Source organism: Haliotis asinina, chromosome 1 (genome assembly GCF_037392515.1).
Source record: "Haliotis asinina isolate JCU_RB_2024 chromosome 1, JCU_Hal_asi_v2, whole genome shotgun sequence".
In the NCBI taxonomy this organism is placed as follows: Eukaryota; Metazoa; Mollusca; class Gastropoda; order Lepetellida; family Haliotidae; genus Haliotis; species Haliotis asinina.
Genome location: NC_090280.1, coordinates 71852916 through 71875323, shown reverse-complemented (window position 1 = coordinate 71875323; position 22408 = coordinate 71852916). Strand labels below are relative to the sequence as shown.

The 22408-nt window shown below is 38.5% G+C and overlaps 1 protein-coding gene across 1 annotated transcript; it reads right to left on the bottom strand.

Annotated features, from left to right (window-relative positions):
- Nucleotides 1–11209: 11209 nt before the first annotated feature.
- LOC137282260 (uncharacterized) lies at nucleotides 11210–22357 on the bottom strand. The gene is made up of 7 exons (XM_067813993.1): nucleotides 22224–22357; nucleotides 20189–20284; nucleotides 17882–17937; nucleotides 17119–17175; nucleotides 16351–16471; nucleotides 14230–14402; nucleotides 11210–12867 (listed from the first exon to the last, which is right to left on the bottom strand). The coding sequence occupies exons 1-7, from the start codon at nucleotides 22261–22263 to the stop codon at nucleotides 12814–12816; spliced, it is 597 nt and encodes a 198-aa protein (XP_067670094.1). The 5' UTR covers nucleotides 22264–22357; the 3' UTR covers nucleotides 11210–12813.
- Between the last annotated feature and the right edge of the window lie 51 nt (nucleotides 22358–22408).

The following is a 22408-nucleotide window of genomic DNA, read 5'->3' as shown; positions in this document are numbered from 1 at the left end:
ATACAGCCATACCTTTACCAAAAGATAATTATGTCGATGGATATAGAAGATACCAAACGACCTTCCATGTAATAACATCTGAATTAAGTCACTTGTAATGATCTGGTATCAAAACAAGCGAAAATGGAATTTCACGGAGCGCGGAAGCGAATTTAGTATTCTGTTTATTACAATATAAATTGAAGAAAACTGTCTACAATGTGATCACGCTCAGGTTTCCGCGAGTCAAACAAAGTCTTGTGCCAATGTGACAGAGGTATTAGCGTTGTGACGTCACATTTAATAAACATCATGACGTCATACGTCCAGCATCAGGCAATGTTATTAGACAGTATGCATTAATCATGTCTACGTGTAATAACATTGTAGACTTATCTGACAGTGATATCTTCATGGGGTGAGTAATAAAGCAGATATTATATTTCATTTCGCGTGATAATATCATTGCACTGTACCTCAGTTGATGGGAGAAGCAGGACTAAAAGCATACATTATATCTTTTCGAAACTTTGCATGCACATTACCCAAATATTGAAGTGATGCCTTTTGATATTACGGATTTCCGAAGAAGCAAAATTAGTTTCCATGGAAGGAGTTAAATTTGGACTCAGTACAGGGATGGGTGAATTTCTTTCAAGGGGTAGGATTCACATGAATTTTTCAAATAAGCGAGAGTCGGGGAATAGGGAATATGTCATCTCTTGATGACTCGTTACTATCGGACATGAAACACAAGCAATATAAATACATACTAGGCGTCGTTAATGAAGGGTCAAGCTATTGGTAACACTATAGTTGTAAAATCTTTGTTTTTGTTTGATAAGTATACAACTGAATGTTTTGCAAACATTTTTTAACAATATGGGGAAAAGAAATCATCGGTCCGTTGAGATGTCGTTATTCTTGCACTTCCGATACATACTAATATTGTTACAACGTCACATTTTGTATTCAGACTGTCAATGTGGAAAGCCATCTTCCACTGCATGTCAATGATTTGCACGTGCAACTCTCCCCACCCATGGAAAGTGGAGGACGATACACACGCATTGAATCTTTTTTCAATGTCGTTCACTGTTTCGCTACCTGTTTGAAATCGCAGCTTAAGATGAGACGGGTTTCTTCACACTTTCTGAAAGGGCTCGGACTATAGAACTTTTGGAATGTAATGGGAGTCAGAGTGTTGTTGGTAGGCTGTGGCAGAGATTTCAAGCCAGTGGATCCATGGAACATGCACTTCGACCAGGTCGCCCCAGTGTCACAACTGTCCGAGATGATAGGCACATGATTAACACTGCGTCAAGTAATTAACAGTGAGTGAGTGAGTTTAGTTTTACACCGCACTCAGCAATATTCCAGCTATATGGCGGCGGTCTGTAAATAATCGAGTCTGGATCAGACAATCCAGGGATCAACAACATGAGCATCGATCTGCGCAAATGGGAACCGATGACATGTGTCAACCAAGTCAGCGAGCCTGACCACCCGATCCCGTTAGTCGCCTCTTACGACAAGCATAGTCGCCTTTATGGCAAGCATGGGTTGCTGAAGATCTATTCTAGCCCGGGACCTTCACGAGTAGTAATTAACAGATTCCTTAACGCACAGACCTTCAGATCTCCAGTGTTAAATTTGTAAGAATATCCAGGAACACCGATCATCGACGTTTGTGTGAATCTGGATTCATCTTTAGGCGACCCGCAGTTCGTCCACAACGTCGCAGTCAAATGCGTTTGAGATGGAGTAGACATCATCATGTTTTACACAGACTTTAAAAATGGGAGTCATGGTGACTCACTATGTTTATATTTGGGAGTCATTTTAGATATTTAGTTGTCATCAAAATGTAATATTTCTTTGTGAAAATATATGAAAAACAAAAGTTTAGCAAAGAAATTATTGCTTTGTATAGTCATGTATAGGATTACTTAATAAACAGTCATATTTCCACTGTTAAATTCAGTCATAACAAACTCAAGCCTATTGAACGAATAACCGCACCTGCAGTATAAGCATATGTTAACAGCTGTTAACATGAACTGAAAGAAATATCCACTGAGACCTTAAACGTGAAAAACGTAGTTTTTTCTTCTGACATTTGTGAACTTTGTTCTCACTTTCAAATCACTTTACTGGAATCATACAGTTGTGTTAATCGTCAGTCTCTGTTTGTGACTGTGCATGTCACACACCATCAAGTGCAACTACAGCTTGCTTCAATGAAACAGTCAGGATTAGTGTCCCCTCTCACATCGAAGAAAACTACCATTGTTTGCTTGTCAAATCGATTTTATTGCAGTTCTGAGGGTCAACCATAAAACTTGCGTGAAGTTTGGCTCGTATGATAATACATGTATTTTGAGAGTCTTTTACAAAGTTACTGCGTCAAGACACATGAATCGGGCGTGTTGTCAAACCGTGAACATCATGACCGGTGGAATCAAAGTCGTGAGCGCTTCATATATGAAAGCATCATCTTGTCTTCCCATGGTGGTCGGCCGAGTATTTATCGTCGCAATGGAGAATGAATCATGAATGCAACTGGAGCCCCGCATAACCGATATGGCGAAGGGACGGTCATTGTTTGGGCAGGGGTAACTCCTGCTGAAGGTATAGCAGAACCATTCCTGCAAGCATTGCGTGGTTTTCATGGTGGAACATGGTCATTATGATGACACTACTAAGTCTGTTTATTTTCTTTACATGTGCTATAGACCATTTGACCCTGCATTAATGACAACTTGTATACATGTATATAGGACCATGTTTTTGTCCGTCAGTGGAACTTCATTTCCAGTCCTGGTTAACTAGACCTGACAAACACCTTTGATATGCGATAACGTATACTGGAGATGAGAGTACCGTATTTTCGATGCAAGCGGAGTATTGATCTCTAACAGAGCAAGTCTCAAATTTACACGAATGGTCATAGTCATTCCGACATATCAACGGAGCAGGGTGAGGGAGACGTGAACTGATCGGGTAGTGTTTCATGTTTTAGCTTTCCAATGTTTAGAATGTTTAGAATGTCCTGTATAGCAGGACTATTCCATGTACTGCAGCATCATAGAGAGACTTGTAAACCTTTGACCATTTTACATTGTTCTATTTTTTTATTATCTTACATGTCTTAAAGCTAATGGTTTTTGCTCATTAACCGAAAAAGTAAACTCAAAATATGAATTAACGACATGTCAAAAAAACCTCCAATACTTTACAGTATGGTGGAAAAAAGCGGTCCATGGAAGGACGCTCATATACGCCGAGGACATAGGCCAGCAAGTGGTGAGGGAACGCTCTCCAGAAGTTGGGGCCGGACCCGACGATGAGCACCTTGGCCCCTACTGCGGGTCAGAAAACCTCCCTTGTACATACCATGTTATGTAGTAGGGGTTTGGATAGTAAACCGGGACTTAGATTATCGATTTTCTTACCCTCAGTGGGGGCCTGTGGGTGAACACTACAGCAATGCTTCAACTGTGCATTTCTAAACACGGCAATATTGGCTTAAACTGACGTTGACACTTTTCTGTTAACAAACGATTAATCTGCTTCTTTGGTGGGCCTTTTAAAAGTTGAGTAGTTGAAGAATGATGATAATTGTTATGGATATGCGACTTCTTTTATTCTGTCAAAGCAACGTTTCGACACAGATTCTAATGTCGTTATCAAGGATGCTAACTTTAGAATCTATCTGTGTCGAAAGATCGCCTTCACAGAAATAAAAGAAGTTGTATATCCATAACAATGGTTATCACCCTGCAAAGTTTTTCTAAGCAAACGTGGTATTGGCATTTCCCTTCTGTTGACAAGCGGACGAATGAGTGCCTCTTCTGTGGCTTGAAGGAACTCACATTTCTCATTCACTGATGTCATTGATAACTTAAATCTCAACGGGCTTTCTTGGTGCTGAATACTGAAAGGAGGAACCCCTTGTTCTGTCTGACGGTGCCAACCTACGCCAGACCAATGGAAAAACCTTCCGGTCTATGTGCATGATCAATGAAGAAGTTATCTGCAGTGATATTACGATTTTACTGTAAGTAAGGTCTACAGAGTTACAATGTAATCTTTCTGCCCATTTGAACTTCGACACTTCTGCCTTCCTTTCCACTATAGGGCAAAGATCGAATAGAATAACAGTTGTTTGAACTGACAAGCCAAAACAGTTTAGCCATAGTTATTAAATATGGCACGAGTACATTGAATGAAGGAGCATCTGCCATGAAATGGTGCTCACTGTTAATCTACTGTCATATTGCGTCCAGGTACATATAAGCCCATACATGCATGAAACTCCTTTCACATTTCCCAGATGGGTGAAAGCTTATTCTTTCCACGCCTCTGACTTCTTTGCCATCAAAATACAGTAAGGTCAGTAGATCCCTGAATCGGTGTTGAGAAATTGTTGCTAAGAAACACATTCCATATTGCTTGCACCACAAAACAACAATATCTCATATATTTCTTTCAAAATTCTGTGTCATCTGTCTCTTACCATTCACTGTATGAGTTTCCTTCATTATTATTTCTTTCCTTACTGGTATAGCTGACAATTTTGTTTTATGATGTTTTAAGTCATGTACACTGGAAACATATATGTTTCATTGGTGATGTGATCTGTATGTGATCTGACAACTTTCTACAAAGGACCATGCATGATGTTGCACTGTGGAGTACGAGCATGTCCCGGTGGAGTAGTGGACAATCTGATGCCATCTTTGCCTTCAAGCGCATTATGATCACCAGAGTTAACGCCAATATTAGATGATGATGTTGAACCTGACATCAATCAGATGAATCAAGACGTACAAAATCACTATCCGAAGCTCTCATGAGAAATGAGCATTTCACCCCAGAAAAGTGTGTTTCACCAATGGTACTGTCGGTATCAACTCCTTCTACAACTATCTTTAAGGGTTGGAACGTCTCTTCTGCTTGCTCATTATGAAGTGCTAGGATTTGATGCCACCTAAATGGCACATCAGCAATCAGCTTATGGGACACAGGTGAGCATGTAAAGTCAGCTGATTTTAAAATCAATATAACTTATTCAATAAAAATATTTAGCAGTAACAAATCACTGACATAATTTATTTCCAGGTTTTTGAGGAATAAACAGATCCATTTAGGTCTTCTGATTTACTATCAAATTATATAGATATATATTTCACATATTATCTTTATAGACTAAATAAACATGTGTGGTCTCAATGAAAGCTACTTTTAACGATCTATTAGCACAACTGGCTGTATTACTTTTGGAAAGTTAAGAGTTTGTTTTATTAAATGTACATACACATATAAAAACACACACAAAAAATGAACTCCCCACCCCTACCCCCCCAAACAATAAACAAAACATTGTATCTTCTTTTGTGTCGGAAGCAATCTTAGAGTTGGGAAACATTATGAAAAATAATTACATGATATAGCCATGATTTTTCAAGACATGTATTGCTTTTTCCAGACACAAGAATACATGTCACAGGCGGCTGAAGGAGCACAGTTCATTTTCACCCCATCCCCCTCTGCCCCTCTGCGTCTGCCTATGTATGTCATAAGGTTATTTCCATACCTTTAAACATATTTTACAGTGTCTGAAATAAAACAACATCCTAAATATTTCCCCATATACTAAATAAAAGCTGTCCATCAAACATTGAATACGTATTAATATATAGAATTTTAGTACCACATATACTAAGCAAGCATTAACATATATGCAAACAATGCAGATACTATTGCTGCCATAGCTCTTGTAGTACTGCTAAGATATACAGTCTTGCTGGATAATAAAAGCCAAGATTATTCCCCCATTTTTCCCTGATTTCATCCATTTTTTTTCAAATTCCATGATTTTTCAAAGACTGAAATTTCCAGTTTTTCCACACTTTGTGGGAACCCTGACGTCAGTGCAACTTGGTATGTATTTGACTTTCAGTCAGGGGAGGTGAAAATCTGATTGTGATTATATGACTGACAATCACATTGATCATGTACAGATACACAAGTCAGAAAGATACTGATAAAATATTTATTAAAAAAGAATAAAAGTACAAAACATCTTTAAATGTTTCTTCAAAAATATATTAAAAACTGGAATGGAACCAAGTTATTGTAATTGCTTACCCACTGCCAGTCTAACTGGCGCTTGTTCTTATTATGCAAAACTCTCAGCCAACTTTCCAGGTTGCAAGGGATGTCCCAGAAACTACACTACAATCAGTCAGATTGCAGGTTCCACAAAGCACCCCAGATAGATGATGTGGGTGTTTGTCATGTCCTATCTGTTCATAATTCTTCAAAGGGAGTAGGCAATGTTGATAAATATATTAAAAGTGATCTCACATCACCATATCACAATAAGTGGTAGATACAGAACACAATCAATATAATATTCTGAACTTGAGGATAACATTCGATGCCAGACCTTTATTAGAATCCAACTTCATTATTCAGTCTGCATAACTGCACAGTGGACTTCAAGAACGTAATTCTTGTGAATGAATACACAACTGCAGCCACAAGAGGCTTTTGGTACATAAAGATAAATCACTTGAAACTTTCTGTGTTCTAAATGCTTGTGTTCTTATTTCTTGATTGGTAATTGCATAAACATTTATTTTCGTTACTTATCATTATTTTCAAAGAAATATGGGGCAGGCACCTGGATTTTAGTTTTATATTTTATGTCCAAATCCCCTTGATTTCTGTGGAGATTTACACCTTTTCTATGATAGAAAAGTGTAAAAAAATTCATGCACATTTTGAGAGTTGAAGTTGCATTTTTTCTAGTGTGAAAATATAAAAAAATCTCAGGGTTGTGTTGAATTTTGGGGCTGGGCAGTAACAAGAAACAAGAACATTTTTCTATGGGTTCTCCAGTCCCCATGTCAGATGGATCTCAGACACTGGAGTGTGTGATCTTACTGACTGCATGTCATCTTGGTGATGGACATTGTTCATCAACCATGTGCACTGGTATACTCAGCCCTGATTGGTCCTTAACCACAATGTGGTATGTGGCCACCATCCCTGCCTCAACCAGTAGTACATGCACACAGCTGGGACTGGCTTTAAAGGACTGGATGTTTCCACACAGAATGCAGAAGTTCATGATAATTTACAGATTTTTTGCACTTTGGAATAATGAAGTCAAAAATATATCTGGGTATGTAACTAGTGCATCTGTACACCAAAACTGTACAGGTGAAAAGAATGAAATCTCTTTGATTGCATACCAACAAGAGCATGGTAAATGTGTCATATACAGTGATAAGTGCATTGTAAGCATGTCACATACATGGATGAGTGCATTGTAAGCTTGTCACATACATAGATGAGTGCATTGTAAGCATGTCACATACATGGATGAGTGCATTGTAAGCATGTCACATACATGGATGAGTGCATTGTAAGCATGTAAAATACACAGATGAGAGGATGGTAAATGTGTCACATACAGGGATAAGAGCTTTGCAAGCATGTCACGTAAATGGATGAGGGGCATGATAAAGGTCACATACATGGATGAGAGCATTGTAAGCACATCCCATACAGGGGTGAGAACATTGTAAGCATGTCTCACTCAGGGGTGATAGCATGGTATAACAGCTCTCCTATAGCAACAACATGCATAGTAAAGCAGATCTGCTATATAGATGAGAAGCATCTCTTCTGGTATAGCAGCTGTCCTATGGAGATGACAGCACGGTAAAGCAGCTCTCCCATAGAGATGACAGCATGGTAAAGCAGCTCTCCCATAGAGATGACAGCATGGTAGAGCAGCTCTTCCATAGAGATGACAGCATAGTAAAGCAGCTCTCCCATAGAGATGACAGCATGGTAGAGCAGCTCTTCCATAGAGATGACAGCATAGTAAAGCAGCTCTCCCATAGAGATGACAGCATGGTAGAGCAGCTCTCATACAGAGATATCAGCATGGTAGAGCAGCTCTCCCATAGAGATGACAGCATGGTAAAGCAGCTCTCCCATAGAGATGACAGCATAGTAGAGCAGCTCTTCCATAGAGATGACCGCATGGTGAAGCAGCTCTCCCATAGAGATGACCGCATGGTAAAGCAGCTCTCCCATAGAGATGACCGCATGGTAAAACAGCTCTCCCATACAGATGACAGCATGGTAAAACAGCTCTCCCATACAGATGACAGCATGGTAAAGCAGCTCTCCCATAGAGATGACAGCATGGTAAAGCAGCTCTCCCATAGAGAGGACAGCATGGTAAAACAGCTCTTCCATAGAGATGACAGCATGGTAAAGCAGCTCTTCCATAGAGATGACAGCATGGTAAAGCAGCTCTCCCATAGAGATGACCGCATGGTAAAACAGCTCTCCCATAGAGATGACAGCATGGTAAAACAGCTCTCCTATAGAGATGACAGCATGGTAAAGCAGCTCTCCCATAGAGATGACCGCATGGTAAAACAGCTCTCCCATAGAGATGACCGCATGGTAAAGCAGTTCTTCCATAGAGATGACAGCATAGTAAAGCAGCTCTCCCATAGAGATGACAGCATGGTACAGCAGCTCTCATACAGAGATATCAGCATGGTAGAGCAGCTCTCCCATAGAGATGACAGCATGGTAAAACAGCTCTCCCATAGAGATGACAGCATGGTAAAGCAGCTCTTCCATAGAGATGACAGCATGGTAAAGCAGCTCTCCCATAGAGATGACCACATGGTAAAACAGCTCTCCCATAGAGATGACAGCATGGTAAAGCAGCTCTCCCATATAGATGACAGCATGGTAAAGCAGCTCTCCCATAGAGATGACAGCATGGGTAGAGCAACTCTCCTATGGAGATAATAACACGGTAAAACAGCTCTCCTATAGAAATGAAAGCATGGTAAGGACTCTCATATAGAGATGACAGCATGGTAAAGCAGCTCTCATACTGAGATGACAGCATGGTAAAACAGCTCTCCTATGGAGATGACAGCATGGTAAAGCAGCTCTCCTGTAAGGACGAGAGCAGCTCTCCTGTAAGGACGAGAGCAGCTCACTTAAGGCACTGATGCAGAGCAATTTCCGTGGACTGGTGGTTTTTTACTTTATTGTTTTTCTCCCGTGAGTACCTGGATGATATCCCAGAATTCGTGACTGCTTCATGATGTCTGCTACGCCTCCCATATGTGCAATTGATAGTTTATGTGTAGACTGATCAACAAAGATGAAGTCATTTTACTTTGATACTATGAAAACAAATCAAACACCTTGAAGTTTACTCATCTGCCAGTGGTATAAAAGATGTTAGGACTGAAAAATAACTAGGTCAGTGTACGTCTTTATATTTTGTCTTATAAACCTAATTAGTTCCTTGTCACATTTGTATGCATTTTGAAAGTTAATTAAAAAAAACCCCCACACGGTCTGCTTATACTTACAGTGAATTTCTAACATGATTTTAATATCTAAACATTGTAAAGATTGCCAACGTGAATCATATTTCACACACACCCTATTCGCGACCTAGTGCATGTTTTCTGTAATACGGATTCTGCTGAATGCTACAAGAAATAAATTAAAACAAAATGCAAATATTAAATTTAAGACAGACGAAAGTTATAGCAACAATGTCAGGCTATTACCTCGTTCAGGAATGTATCCATCAATATCCACATAAAAGAACGATAATCCATTCATCTGCAGCTGGTAAATAATCCTGCTCTATGTCTTGTGTCTTTCAACAGTCTACTATGTGGAAAAGTGACACATTGTTTGAAAAATTTTCACACTGGTGTACATGTATACATAATCTCAATGGTCACCCAGAACAGCACACCTGGCAACTAACTGTATGATGTCCGCCATTAGTTAGCCAATAATGAGAATCAATCAATCAATCAATCAATCAATCAATCAATCAATCAATCAATCAATCAATCAATCAATCAATCAATCAATCAATCAATCAATCAATCAAGGCAGTGGCAGTTAATTCTTTGTAGGAAGGATGTTGTTTTTACACTCATACTATACGACAGGGAGTATTCAGTATAGATTACATATATCTACACTCATAAACACTGCCATTTTGACAAATCCGCTGTGAAAGTAATTAATCAAAATTTGTGTTATCGGTTAATCCTTTGATCGATGTTTGTTTTGTAACTCAGCTGATAAACCCTCTTGCATCACTTTCATGCACATATTACATAACATACAATACATTTGCCACTACAGACCTTAATTTATAATGTTGAGTATTTACACCAGACAGGAGAAACGCCAAATGGGAACCTATGTCGAGTAACTTTAGTGGTGTTACCACTATTTATACCCATTATAAATTCATTAACTGACCATCAAAGTGAATGACAAATAACACGTGTAGGTTTACACCATCAAACGCGAGTTACAAGACAGAAGATGTAATCTCTGTGTCGCATGCAGCTTGAAAACACTTTGGGCCAAAACTGTTTTGAGGATACCAACGGAACTTCATTTTTACATAAGAAATGCACATAGGTATTTGCTGTGTACCTGGGCAAATGGGTATAATCAGTTTTTCTCACATAAGAAAAGTTTCAGATTTCTCTACCAATGGCAAAGTTGTCATTATTAGTTCAGATAATTCAGAAAAATCAACTGTGTGTCTGTTGTTATCATGGATAATAAACCAGAGCCATAGATACCAATGTTTACATATGATGACAGTTGGGCCAACCCTCAAAACTGTCTAAATATAAAGCTTTGCAATCTTTCAGACTTATATGAAACAAATGGCTTGCTACGTGTATGTAGACATCATATTTTCACATGACATGATTAAATGTCGAGGTAAAAAACACAGAAATAGGATCAAATTGGATCAGTCACTATACCATCCAGGCATCAGGAAAAAAAATACTGCTAGGATATTTTGTTACAATCAAATAAGGAATACCATGGATATTTTGAAATAACGGCATGTGATGGGCATCCGGTCTCCTCACTTTTTAGGGTGAAGAAATTCTGCTAATGTGGACAGGAGCCCAGTCCCTTTGTACGTCACAGTCGAGGGAGCGGATGCTGACCAATTTGCTGCTTGGATTCGTAATTAGACCATTGGTGAGAAACATTATTCGCTCCGCATCAGTGCCCCATTAAAGGTTTGAGACAGAGGTCAGGACTGTATAACCATCAAAAAGTACATGTAATAAAATATGCATTTCTTAAATCTGCAATTACTGCTAAAATACCATTTTTTTCATATTAATGATATTAATGATTGTAAATACTGTATCATACAGGAAAGGTATCATTTTCCCCTGAAAATTATCATTTCAATATCAAAATCAACGTCAATGCAGAGAACTTGAATCAACTGCATCACAGTGTCATTTCTACACACTACAAAACACACAATTTCATTTGAAACTATGGAGCATGTTTTCATCAATTCATGTCACACGCACAAATGCCAAAATTAAGGCCACTCTTTCTTAAAAGTCAGTCAAACTTGAGGTGAGTCAATCAAAATGACATGTCACTTTGCATCACATACATGTCTCTGATACACACTGTCAGTAAGATATGCTTGCATCTGAGGCACTGTCAGCAACACATGCTTGTGTCTCAGACACACTGTCAGTAACACATGCTTGTGTCTCAGACACACTGTCAGCAACACATGCTTGTGTCTCAGACACACTGTCAGTAACACATGCTTGTGTCTCAGACACACTGTCAGTAACACATGCTTGTGTCTCAGACACAATGTCTATGTGTGTTAGTAGAGCCAACCTTTCTAAAAACGTCCATGTACCAGAAAGTTGTTACCAGCAACCAACAATCAGCATTATTCTGTATCATCAAACATGATTTCATATCACAGATAACAGCCTCTAGTCAAACTACACCCAAGAAATAAATACTACTAAATGACATGTTCTACTAATGGCTACATCTATTGACTCTACAAAGTGATCAACAACTTTTCATCTTGAGAACTGAAAATGTGTAAATAATCATACCTATCTAACCTGACAACTGCATTTTACATCAGTAAACAGCAGATGCTGGTGAGAGCAGCCAGTGCTCTCCCTTCTCTCTGAGGATCAGGCCATGTATGTTTTCTATACACCTGTTAGGCAATACTCATTCACACTCACTGAACTTTTATGGAATTGTGGATGAGGTATGATGAAGGAAATCAAAGGTGCACCATTTAAGAAATCAACAAACATCTATAAATTGTTATGCAAGTTTCCTGACACACATATATATAAATGAGTATTAGATTTTGGTAATTTCAGTACATGTATATTTTGGATAACACTAACAACAAAATGTAACAAAAGGTTGATCTTAGGCGTTTTCCAGTATATTTTTAAAATATATGAATATGAACTAGTCTTTAACCCATGCTAAATTTTCTTAGAAACAATGTGGAGATATAAAGCATCTTGGGTTCCTGACTTGCTCATAGTTTGACTTTGTTGTCCATTCTTGTAAACCTAACCATGCCAGTTAGGAAGAAATGGTCAGTTGTCCATCAACTACAATATACATATATTACGATGCAGTGTTCCACAAAACTAGCTGTAACTAAACATAACAGCTCTTATCTATATCACACATTCTCAAATAGAATAAACGCTTGCATTATAACACATCTGGAATGTCAATACAAACATCATGTAAAATAACAAATAAATCATGCTTTGTGCCTGCTATAGTATAAGCTTAACAAATTATAACAAAACAGTCGTAACACTCTCAAGTTTCCACATCGAGCGAGCTAAGTGACCTCTGTTTGTTTTGTTGTTGCTATGGATGTTGATGTTTCTAAATGCAGCACCTCGATTACTTCTCATGGCAGTCCACCAAGTGCTTGATGTAGTGGTACACATAGAACACCTGCAACACACAACAGTCAGTCAGTGAGGGACAGAGGTGGGGAAGTGAGTGAGTGGGGGAGTGAGTCAGGGAGGTAGGGATATCACAATGAGTGAGTGAGTGAGAGTGAGTTTAGTTTTACGCCGCCATCAGCACTATTCCCGTTATATGGCGGGGGTCTGTAAATAATCAAATCTGGACCAGACAATCCAGTGATCAACAACATGAGCATCGATTGGCACAATTGGGAATCGATGACATGTGTCAACCAAGTCAGCGAGCCTAACCACCTGTTAGTCACCTCTTACAAAAAGCATAGCCACCTTTTGTGGCAAGCATGGGTTGGTGGAGTCCTGTCACAATGGGAGACACAAGAGATGGCCTTCACACTTTCTGCTGATGTGGCGAACAGAACCAGGTCCTCGGTGTGATGAGCAAACGCTTTAACCACTAGGCTACCCACCACCCCTCAACTATAAAATCAATACTTGGAGACGCATTATCTTTAATTCTACCATGAATGTTCATCTCCCCATTCTTTTATTGTATGTGCCAGTATTCAGCTACATGAACATTTGATTATGCCTTCAAAAACAATTAAAACAGGTGCACAATAAAGATTTATTGAATATTACAAAAGGTGGTGCAACAAGGATCATCTATAAAGGACGGAGTGTAAATTATTATACATGCCCCCAGTGGCATCCAGTGGTGACTATTTACATGTTAAAAAGATGAATACATAAATACTGCATAATAAGTGAGCACAGTTTGTCAAGCAGATCTGTGTTGCCTACAACTGGCTGATAAATCGATAGGTTGGGCTCACTAGGCCTTCACTAGTAAAAATCCCATAAAGCCTGTAAATCTAAAAGACAATTCCATGACTGGCTAGTAAATTTTCATGGGGCCACTTTGTAAATGTATCACTCTCTCTGAATTAATTATAAATAAAGTTTTAAATCATGCAAGATTATTGTCTGAAAAAAAAAAAACAAGCAGCTTAAAGGACGAATCCTGTGTCATGCTGACTATCTTACTATTGTTGAAATCTTTTTGCATTTCTACATTAAAATTCCTGACTAGTGAATTCTTTTGTGGGCTGGTAACTTTCAGGCATAGCTAGCCTGACTGGACAACAGAATTAGGAAACTTTTAGCACACTGCTTGAGCAACGACAATTAGTCCTTTCCAAACAAAGGAGAGATATTACTCCAAATGTACAATAATGTGGGTTCACTACATTGAGTAACACATTTCACATGGAGTAGTGCAGATATCGCTTTCACCACAAAAACAAAATTTGTTTGAAGGAAACAAATAACATGCACTAAAATGTGCCCTTTGTAATAGAAATAATACAATGAATTGCAGACTTCCTACCTCAACACTTAAGCAAATAGTTCGTCCTATGGTAAAGACTGCAATGCCCACGTACACGAAGACATCTGGCACCCCTAGAATGAGACTCAGCACCCCCATCTCATGCATGTACATCCACATAGGCAGGATATGAAGGCTCCCCACTGCATAGCATCCCAGGGGACTCTTGAAGCCTGCAATACACAGTTATATTTATAGCACACTAACACACTCTCTGGTACACTGTTTACTTTATAACATACAATCATCCCTCTGGTACACTCTGTTTACTTTATAACATACCATCCACCTTCTGGCACACTTTATAACCAGTCTAAGTAAACTTAGCCTCAGTACTTTTCGTTACACTCCATTACTGAGTCTAACAAAACCTTAGGGGAGGACGTGTTAGGTAACCTTTGAGATTGACCAATCAGAACACAGCTTACCAAATTGCGAAAGCAGACATTCGCACATACCTTTGGAACTTTTTACCTCAAAAAAGTTCATTACCGAACAATTCCATATGCTATTTAGCATATAATCGTTTCCGGGTGATGCACACAGCGCACGATACAACCATGACAACCATGAGTAAACAGTCACTGAAAACAGTGTTTTTGGCAATATTCAAGGATGTCATCTTGCAGAAATATTAGCTAATGGTAACCATGTCAACACAAATCCCATAGCATATATACTGCAGGTCAAACACCTGTGTTATATGCAGATTTATGTGTGTCAGATCTGTGTCAGTGACCTGAATATTTTGTAAGTCCCTCCGATCCTTAAGTAGTAGCCGTTGTTTGATTGGTCAAATCTGTTTAATCGTCTCACTATTGACTGGACAGTCATAGGTCGCTCAAAGGTTGCCTGACGCAACCATCTACTAGGGTTTCTTAGACTCAGTAGTGGAGTGTAACAAATAACACTGAGACTAAGTTTACTTAGACTGACTTTACATAATAGCATATTCTGTCTCACACACTTTATAACATACCATCCTACCTCTGGCACACTATATAAACCTAAAGTGTGCTTCACACTACATATTAGGTCATCTCTTGTTTTCCCAGAACAACAGCGTTTGAGGTTTTTGTTTTGGAAGGACAGGTTTTACTTTCCGTTAGTAAGACCACTTCCCAGGTTTAACTTTTCCTAACTTTATATGATCATTAACATTCAAATGATACATGAATGTTTGAAATCAACTGAAAAATATTGTTCAAGATTAAACTCACAAAGCAAAGGTTTTCCGAAACAGGATTGGAACCGCAATTCTCCGGGTCGACGAAAGTGGTGGGGTTAAATTATCTACTTATAGTTACTTTCATTGAATTGATTTTAAGCGCGCTTCAGTCACTGTTATGATCATCTACATTGTAATTACCCATCATTAATGGTATATATGTTAGAGAAAACACTTCTCCTTGGGTTTGGTAGACAATGTAAAACCGGAGGGGGAGGGATTTCCCGACCCCGATGGTTTTAACATTGTCTACCAAAACCTCGGAGGCATGTTTTTTTCCTATACTTATAACATACCATCCTCACCCTGGCACACTTTATAACATACCATCCTCCCTCTGGCAAACTGTATAACATACCATGCTCCATCTGGCACACTTTATAACATACCATCCTCCCTCTGGCAAACTGTATAACATACCACGCTCCATCTGGCACACTTTATAACATACCACGCTCCATCTGGCAAACTGTATAACATACCATCCTCCCTCTGGCAAACTGTATAACATACCATGCTCCATCTGGCACACTTTATAACATACCATCCTCCCTCTGGCAAACTGTATAACATACCATGCTCCATCTGGTACACTTTTACAATGCTCCATCTGGTACACTTTATAACATACCATGCTCCATCTGGCAAACTTTATAACATACCATGCTCCATCTGGTACACTTTATAACATACACCCACTTTTCGATGACCAGTTCAACCAAGGGTAGGGAACTAACAATTACCAATGATTAGTTGAACGAGGGTAGATAACTCACCATTAGCCATGATCAGTTGGATGAGTGTAGATAACTCACTATTAGCCATGATCATTTGGACGAGGGTAGGGAACTCACCATTAGCCAGGACCAGCTGGATGAGGATAGGGAACTTACCATTAGCCATGACCAGCTGGACGAGGGTAGGGAAATGCTCTTCTGTCACCTTCCAGTTGGAGCCCCTGCTGTGTGTGCTCATGAATGTAACCCATTCTAAAAACACGACCAGGTAGCCCCACTGAAACACATGAGGCACTCAGCATAAGTGAACCAGTCTCATACACAGATGGTCAACACACAGGACAGGCTACACAATATCCAGTAAGTCAGTCACTAGTGCAGTTTAATCTGTTGGGAGAATCTCCTTTTGTCATGTCTCATCACAACAAACAATCTGGTATACAGAATATTGGTTATGAAAATGACTGAGTACATCTTCCTTAACACTGGTCACACTGTGTTAAAAATACCATCAGGTGCAACTGTGAATGTTTGCGTTTAGATTAAAGCAGCTTTTGGCAATATTCCAACAATTTCATGTGACATTCAGACACTTTAACCTCTTGGCTACCCAGACGCACCGCCAAACAGCAAGAGTTATCGTATCTATGATCTCTTCATGGATTTTGTTTATACATGTGTAGTTACTTAGAGGTAGTCAAAGATCATTCTGTTACTCACACAAATAATCCCAGCTCAGAGATATATGATTTATTAACTTAAAGTGTTTGAAAATTTCAGTATGATAGATGCACAAAACCACATTTTGTTGTGGTTTCATTCCCTGTGACAGCTGTGTCAGGGAATACACCTCTATTGTCACCTCATACACACAAAATGGCCTCATGTTCAGTGCCCCAACTCTACACAACTGTGTCACCATACCTTGTACAGGGAACACCATAGCAGACCTCTGCTGAAGTTGTCAATCACAACGTCAAACTGGAAATGAAAAACCAGAATGCACAACAAACCTGTATCAGAAGTGTAATTGTCACCCTGCTGGGTGATATCATAAAGGCATAGATATATCATTTAGAATTACCTCTCTGCTGAACCAACAAGATGGTACCAATAATCTTACTATCATTTAGAATTACCTCTCTGCTGAACCAACAAGATGGTACTGATAACCTTACTATCATTTAGAATTACCTCTCTCCTGAACCAACAAGATGGTACCAATAATCTTACTATCATTTAGAATTACCTCTCTGCTGAACCAACAAGATGGTACCAATAATCTTACTATCATTTAGAATTACCTCTCTGCTGAACCAACAAGATGGTACTGATAACCTTACTATCATTTAGAATTACCTCTCTCCTGAACCAACAAGATGGTACTGATAACCTTACTATCATTTAGAATTACCTCTCTCCTGAACCAACAAGATGGTACCTATAATCTTACTATCATTTAGAATTACCTCTCTGTTGAATCAAAGTCATTTGACCAATACTAATAACCTATTTTAACAATATACACAGTGAAATTCTGTTAGAGCTGAAACCGGCAATCCAAGGGAGATTACTCTGTACATTTAACTTTATTTCCTAGTCCTTGTTTATCAGGACATCTCACTGGAAAGAGTAGCATGTGGATTAAGGCTGTCACTGTGTTATATATAAATATTTCTTAGATTACCCATGCTCCGAAGATTGATGTCTGGTTTAGTTTTCTTGCTGCATACCCATCAATTCCTGGGGGAAACACAAAATAGTTGTTATATATTTGGTAAACATAGAAACAATTTTTGTGCCACTTCTTTGACTTCCTACAGGCCAAACAATTTTACTTCCTGCTGGGTGAGTGAGCTGGTATAATCATGTCAAGGCGCTCACAAACACAAAATCATAAGGAGGAAGGGAAGTGACTTTACTGACATATGCTTCATTTTCTTCAAAAACTGCATTGAAATTTTCCAGTTTAATGTGAACATCGCCCTAAAATCATTCTAGATTTGAACTGACACTCTATTATCTGTTTCTGCAATCATTAATCAGTGGTTGACCAAAAGAAGTTGTCCTTGTTGACCTAAACTTCTGACCTAAGTCTATCACACTGGACATTTTCTGCCCTCAGTTGACCTGTAAGTGAGGCACGTTATCCATCACACAGGTAAACATAGCTGTTTTAATACAAACAGACACCCTGTATGGTGTAGGTAGTACACATGTTAGCAGTCATATCATGCTGCAACCAGACTGCAAAAGACCAAATAAGTACATGATAATGTTATTGTGCCTTGCACATTAAAAACACACACAGCCTATTGCAGGATATACTGTTTGAGATATATTTTAGAAGTTGTAAAGATGAAGGGAAAGCAAGTTCTATTGATTGTCAGCTTCTTTTTTGCAATGAGTGCAATCTTTTGGTGTTGCTACTAATACCATTATCAAGCAAGTATACATACATTGAAATGTCACACTCATTGCAATAAAGAAGTTCACTATAGACAGAACTTGTATTTTCATTATTATAGGATAATTCTATCCACTACAGTTTTAACTAGTGACAAAGCAGTGAGAAGGCTGGGTCTACATATGGTTGGGATGGACAGCCACATATCTATCATTTACAAATCAAGACACTGACGGTCTAGTACGTTCACCACTGTCTGAGTACTAACTATATCTGATGACATCCATCTGATAGAGCTAGTAAGAAAACTGATTCCTCAGTTTTGTAGTAATATATAGCATGTCCAACATGTCAGTGTGTCGTGTATATCGGCAACACTGGTGTACACTGAAACTAGTCTCCATGTGTGTCATCATGTCATAACATCTCATCACAACCATGTCAGTGTGTCGTGTATATCGGCAACACTGGTGTACACTGAAACTAGTCTCCATGTGTGTCATCATGTCATAACATCTCATCACAACCATGTCAGTTAAGAATGTGCAAACTGTTTTCCACACTCATGTTATCTGGAACATGTCTGATAATTCCTCATTAATGAGGTGCATATCTACATTGTTCTATAGATGTTGACTGCTCCTATTGTCACAGCTTTCCATTGTGTCTCAGAGCTGACTAAATACTAACGGAGCTAAAGAAAATAAAAACGGAAAGTTAAAATATATAAATTTACTGTCAAACACATTTCCCAGTTATATCACCACAGTAAATAACAAGGTCTGGCTCAGACAGATTAGTGGATGAACAAGCAATATTGTTGGGGTATAATGGCATGATGACACACCACCAAGTGATTGAACTGACTACCCAGTCCAACAAGTGACCTCCTACAACAGGCATTATTGAATTATTCCCAGTATTTATTGTTTAATGAATTATACTAATTTAATACCTGTGGGAAGTATTTACAAATCAAAGTTGCATCAAAGTAAAATACACCTGAAATAAACAACCTGAAGATTTGAAAACTAGCATCCTCACTGCAATATATTCACCAAACAGATAAAGCTTGATCCATACTTTATTTCCAGCATTGTGACCTTCACAAGAAGGTGGTAACACATCAGAGAGAGACATTCCCAAAATTAATACCTAAGATTAAACGAAACATAACCACTGACAATTCTAAAATGAAATGGGATCATATTACACTTACTTTTAGATTAATTGCTAAGCTGGTGAGATTAGAAATGATGAATGGCTTATCAACACTCTAGAACCTGGGTATCAGTGCCCATCAAAAGAGTCAACTACAACACAACATGTAGCCACAACGTCTATGTAGTATGACATGACATCAGCCCTGAGCCTTCCCATATACTTGCTCATGAAGACAGTGACAAGGTCATGACTTGTAGAGCAACACTGGTTTGGAAATGACAAGAGGATTTGGATTACAATTTAAATATGTTATATTAACACTCATATTCATATCAATACTTCTGAGAGTTCAGTCGCATCTCGCCCAACCTTTCATTCCAGTGACCATACAAAATATGAGTCATTGTTGAAACCATTGCTTACCATCTAAAAGTACTGAAATTCCATAAAGGATGGTGCAAATGACAGGGTAGTGGAAGAATATAATGGCAACACTGGCCAACACAATTCGGATGTAACCTGCAACACAAAATCAATTCAGTTTAGGATGTAGCAATCTCAGTGCTGACAAACACAACAGACATGCATGTATAGCAGAGAGAGAAGATTGTTTGTGTGGCCACACCACTGAAGATGAACATCATTATTTTTTTGTATGTCCCAGATTCTATAAGAGTAAATAAATTTTATTATACCAATGGCCTTTCATTAGAAACGATCTTATATGGAACGTCTACCAAGAACCCACAAACTCAATCATATATCTTAAAATCAGGCCATCAATTTATAACTGAAACTAGGCATTTTAACTGAGCACATCATATACTACAATTTACAATTCTCAAATTCCTCATATACTACTAGCATTACATGTACTATGGATCCCAACTACAAATGCCATAAAAGTACATATTGCAGTCACTGAGTCAGATTGTGAAATCAGTCATTTCGTGAAATAACTTGAAATCTCAGGCACTTCTTGAAATGGCTAAGTGGATCAGCCATTTCATGTCTTTCTTGTAACAACAATCATTATACTTCAGTCACTTCATGAAATTTCACTTTATAACTTAATTTACAAATCTGGATCATAAATTCAACATCTCTTATCATCACTAACAGTGACACCTGTTTGTCTGACACTTGCTGTGTCCAGGGCACCCACACCTCCCAAACCCCTTGTTTACCACATATGAATGAATTGAAATTTCATGAAATGACTGCAGCATTTTGATTGTTGCTACACAAAATGACGCAAGATGGCTTTCACGAAATGACTGAAATTTTTAGTTATTCACGATTTAGTTATTTCACGAAATGACTGATTTCACAATCTGACTGTCACATATACACCAATCATGATCTTAATCACATGAATTAATCACAACTGAATCCACCTCAAGTCTAAACTGATTTTGCAAGCATAGACTGCCTCAGCAAAAAGCAAGAAATAAGGCATAATTCTTGGCTCAGTTTGGATTTTACTTTTTTCTGTAATTGTATATCATGTGTATTGAAGGAAATCAGTATATGCAAAATGAACATCACCAATATTAATTATTGTCTGTTCATCTATAGTTATTTGTTTTATGTAATAGCAGACTATATATTAATAACTCTTCATTGTGCGCATGTAGGTCCAATATATACATAGTTTGATTTCCAGTGCACATAGTTTCTGTTTGTGGCTACTGGCTACCAAGCGGTTATTGCCACACTTTAGCGGTATTTACAAAATTACTCCTCCATTCATTGATACTGATGTAAATATTGTTGATAACTGTTACATGAGGATAACTGTTCACTATTCAGTACTAGCTAGCGACCAGTTATGTACCAGATATCACCGACAGCTGGCTGTAACCCTTGAGCAGACATCTTGATTTGTACTTTTGTAGCATTTCACATATTGACACATCACTAAAGCGATAGGCTACGAGAGTTAAAATCAAACTGTCTTCGCAAGCACTCCAACCAGGTGTTGGCAATAACTGGTATGTGGCAATAACTGGTTGCTAGCTAGTAGTATAATATTTTTCTAAAAAATCACAATGAACTGGTTACATTTACTGCTATAATGTCTGTTATGACAACAACATTTTATGTTTTAAGTATGAAAACTACATCTCTCTCTGCATCATGTCTTTTTTCTCTGTTGGGAGTATGTACTACTAAGCGCGTAACCCGGAGAGGTGCCATGAAAAGATTACATAATATTATTATCTCATAAGCCTGCAAGCAGTCATGGTAGCGAACAAATGAGCCTCTAGCTCAGATTTGGCCCTTATCTCCTTAAACAAATAATGCACTTTGACGTGTGTGTTGAATACAGTCCGTGTCAGCTAGTCTAACTTCTGTCTAACATTCTTCATTATTAGCAGGACATGACATACCCGTAACTGTAATCTAACACCCGTAATGGTGGTGCTCAGAATGAAGCTTTCGATTGTTGACTTACCTATGATATTAGGCACAAACAGCAGCACCTCCCATCCCATCGTGAAGTTTGAAACCGGTGTGGGTAAAGGTGACCTCTCACATGATATTGCCAATCATCAGACTCAGTTGTCGTGTAACTGATTGCTTGGTGGGTGCGTGTGTTGTCAACTTCAGTTTGTACAAACAACCACGGATTAGAGGTTA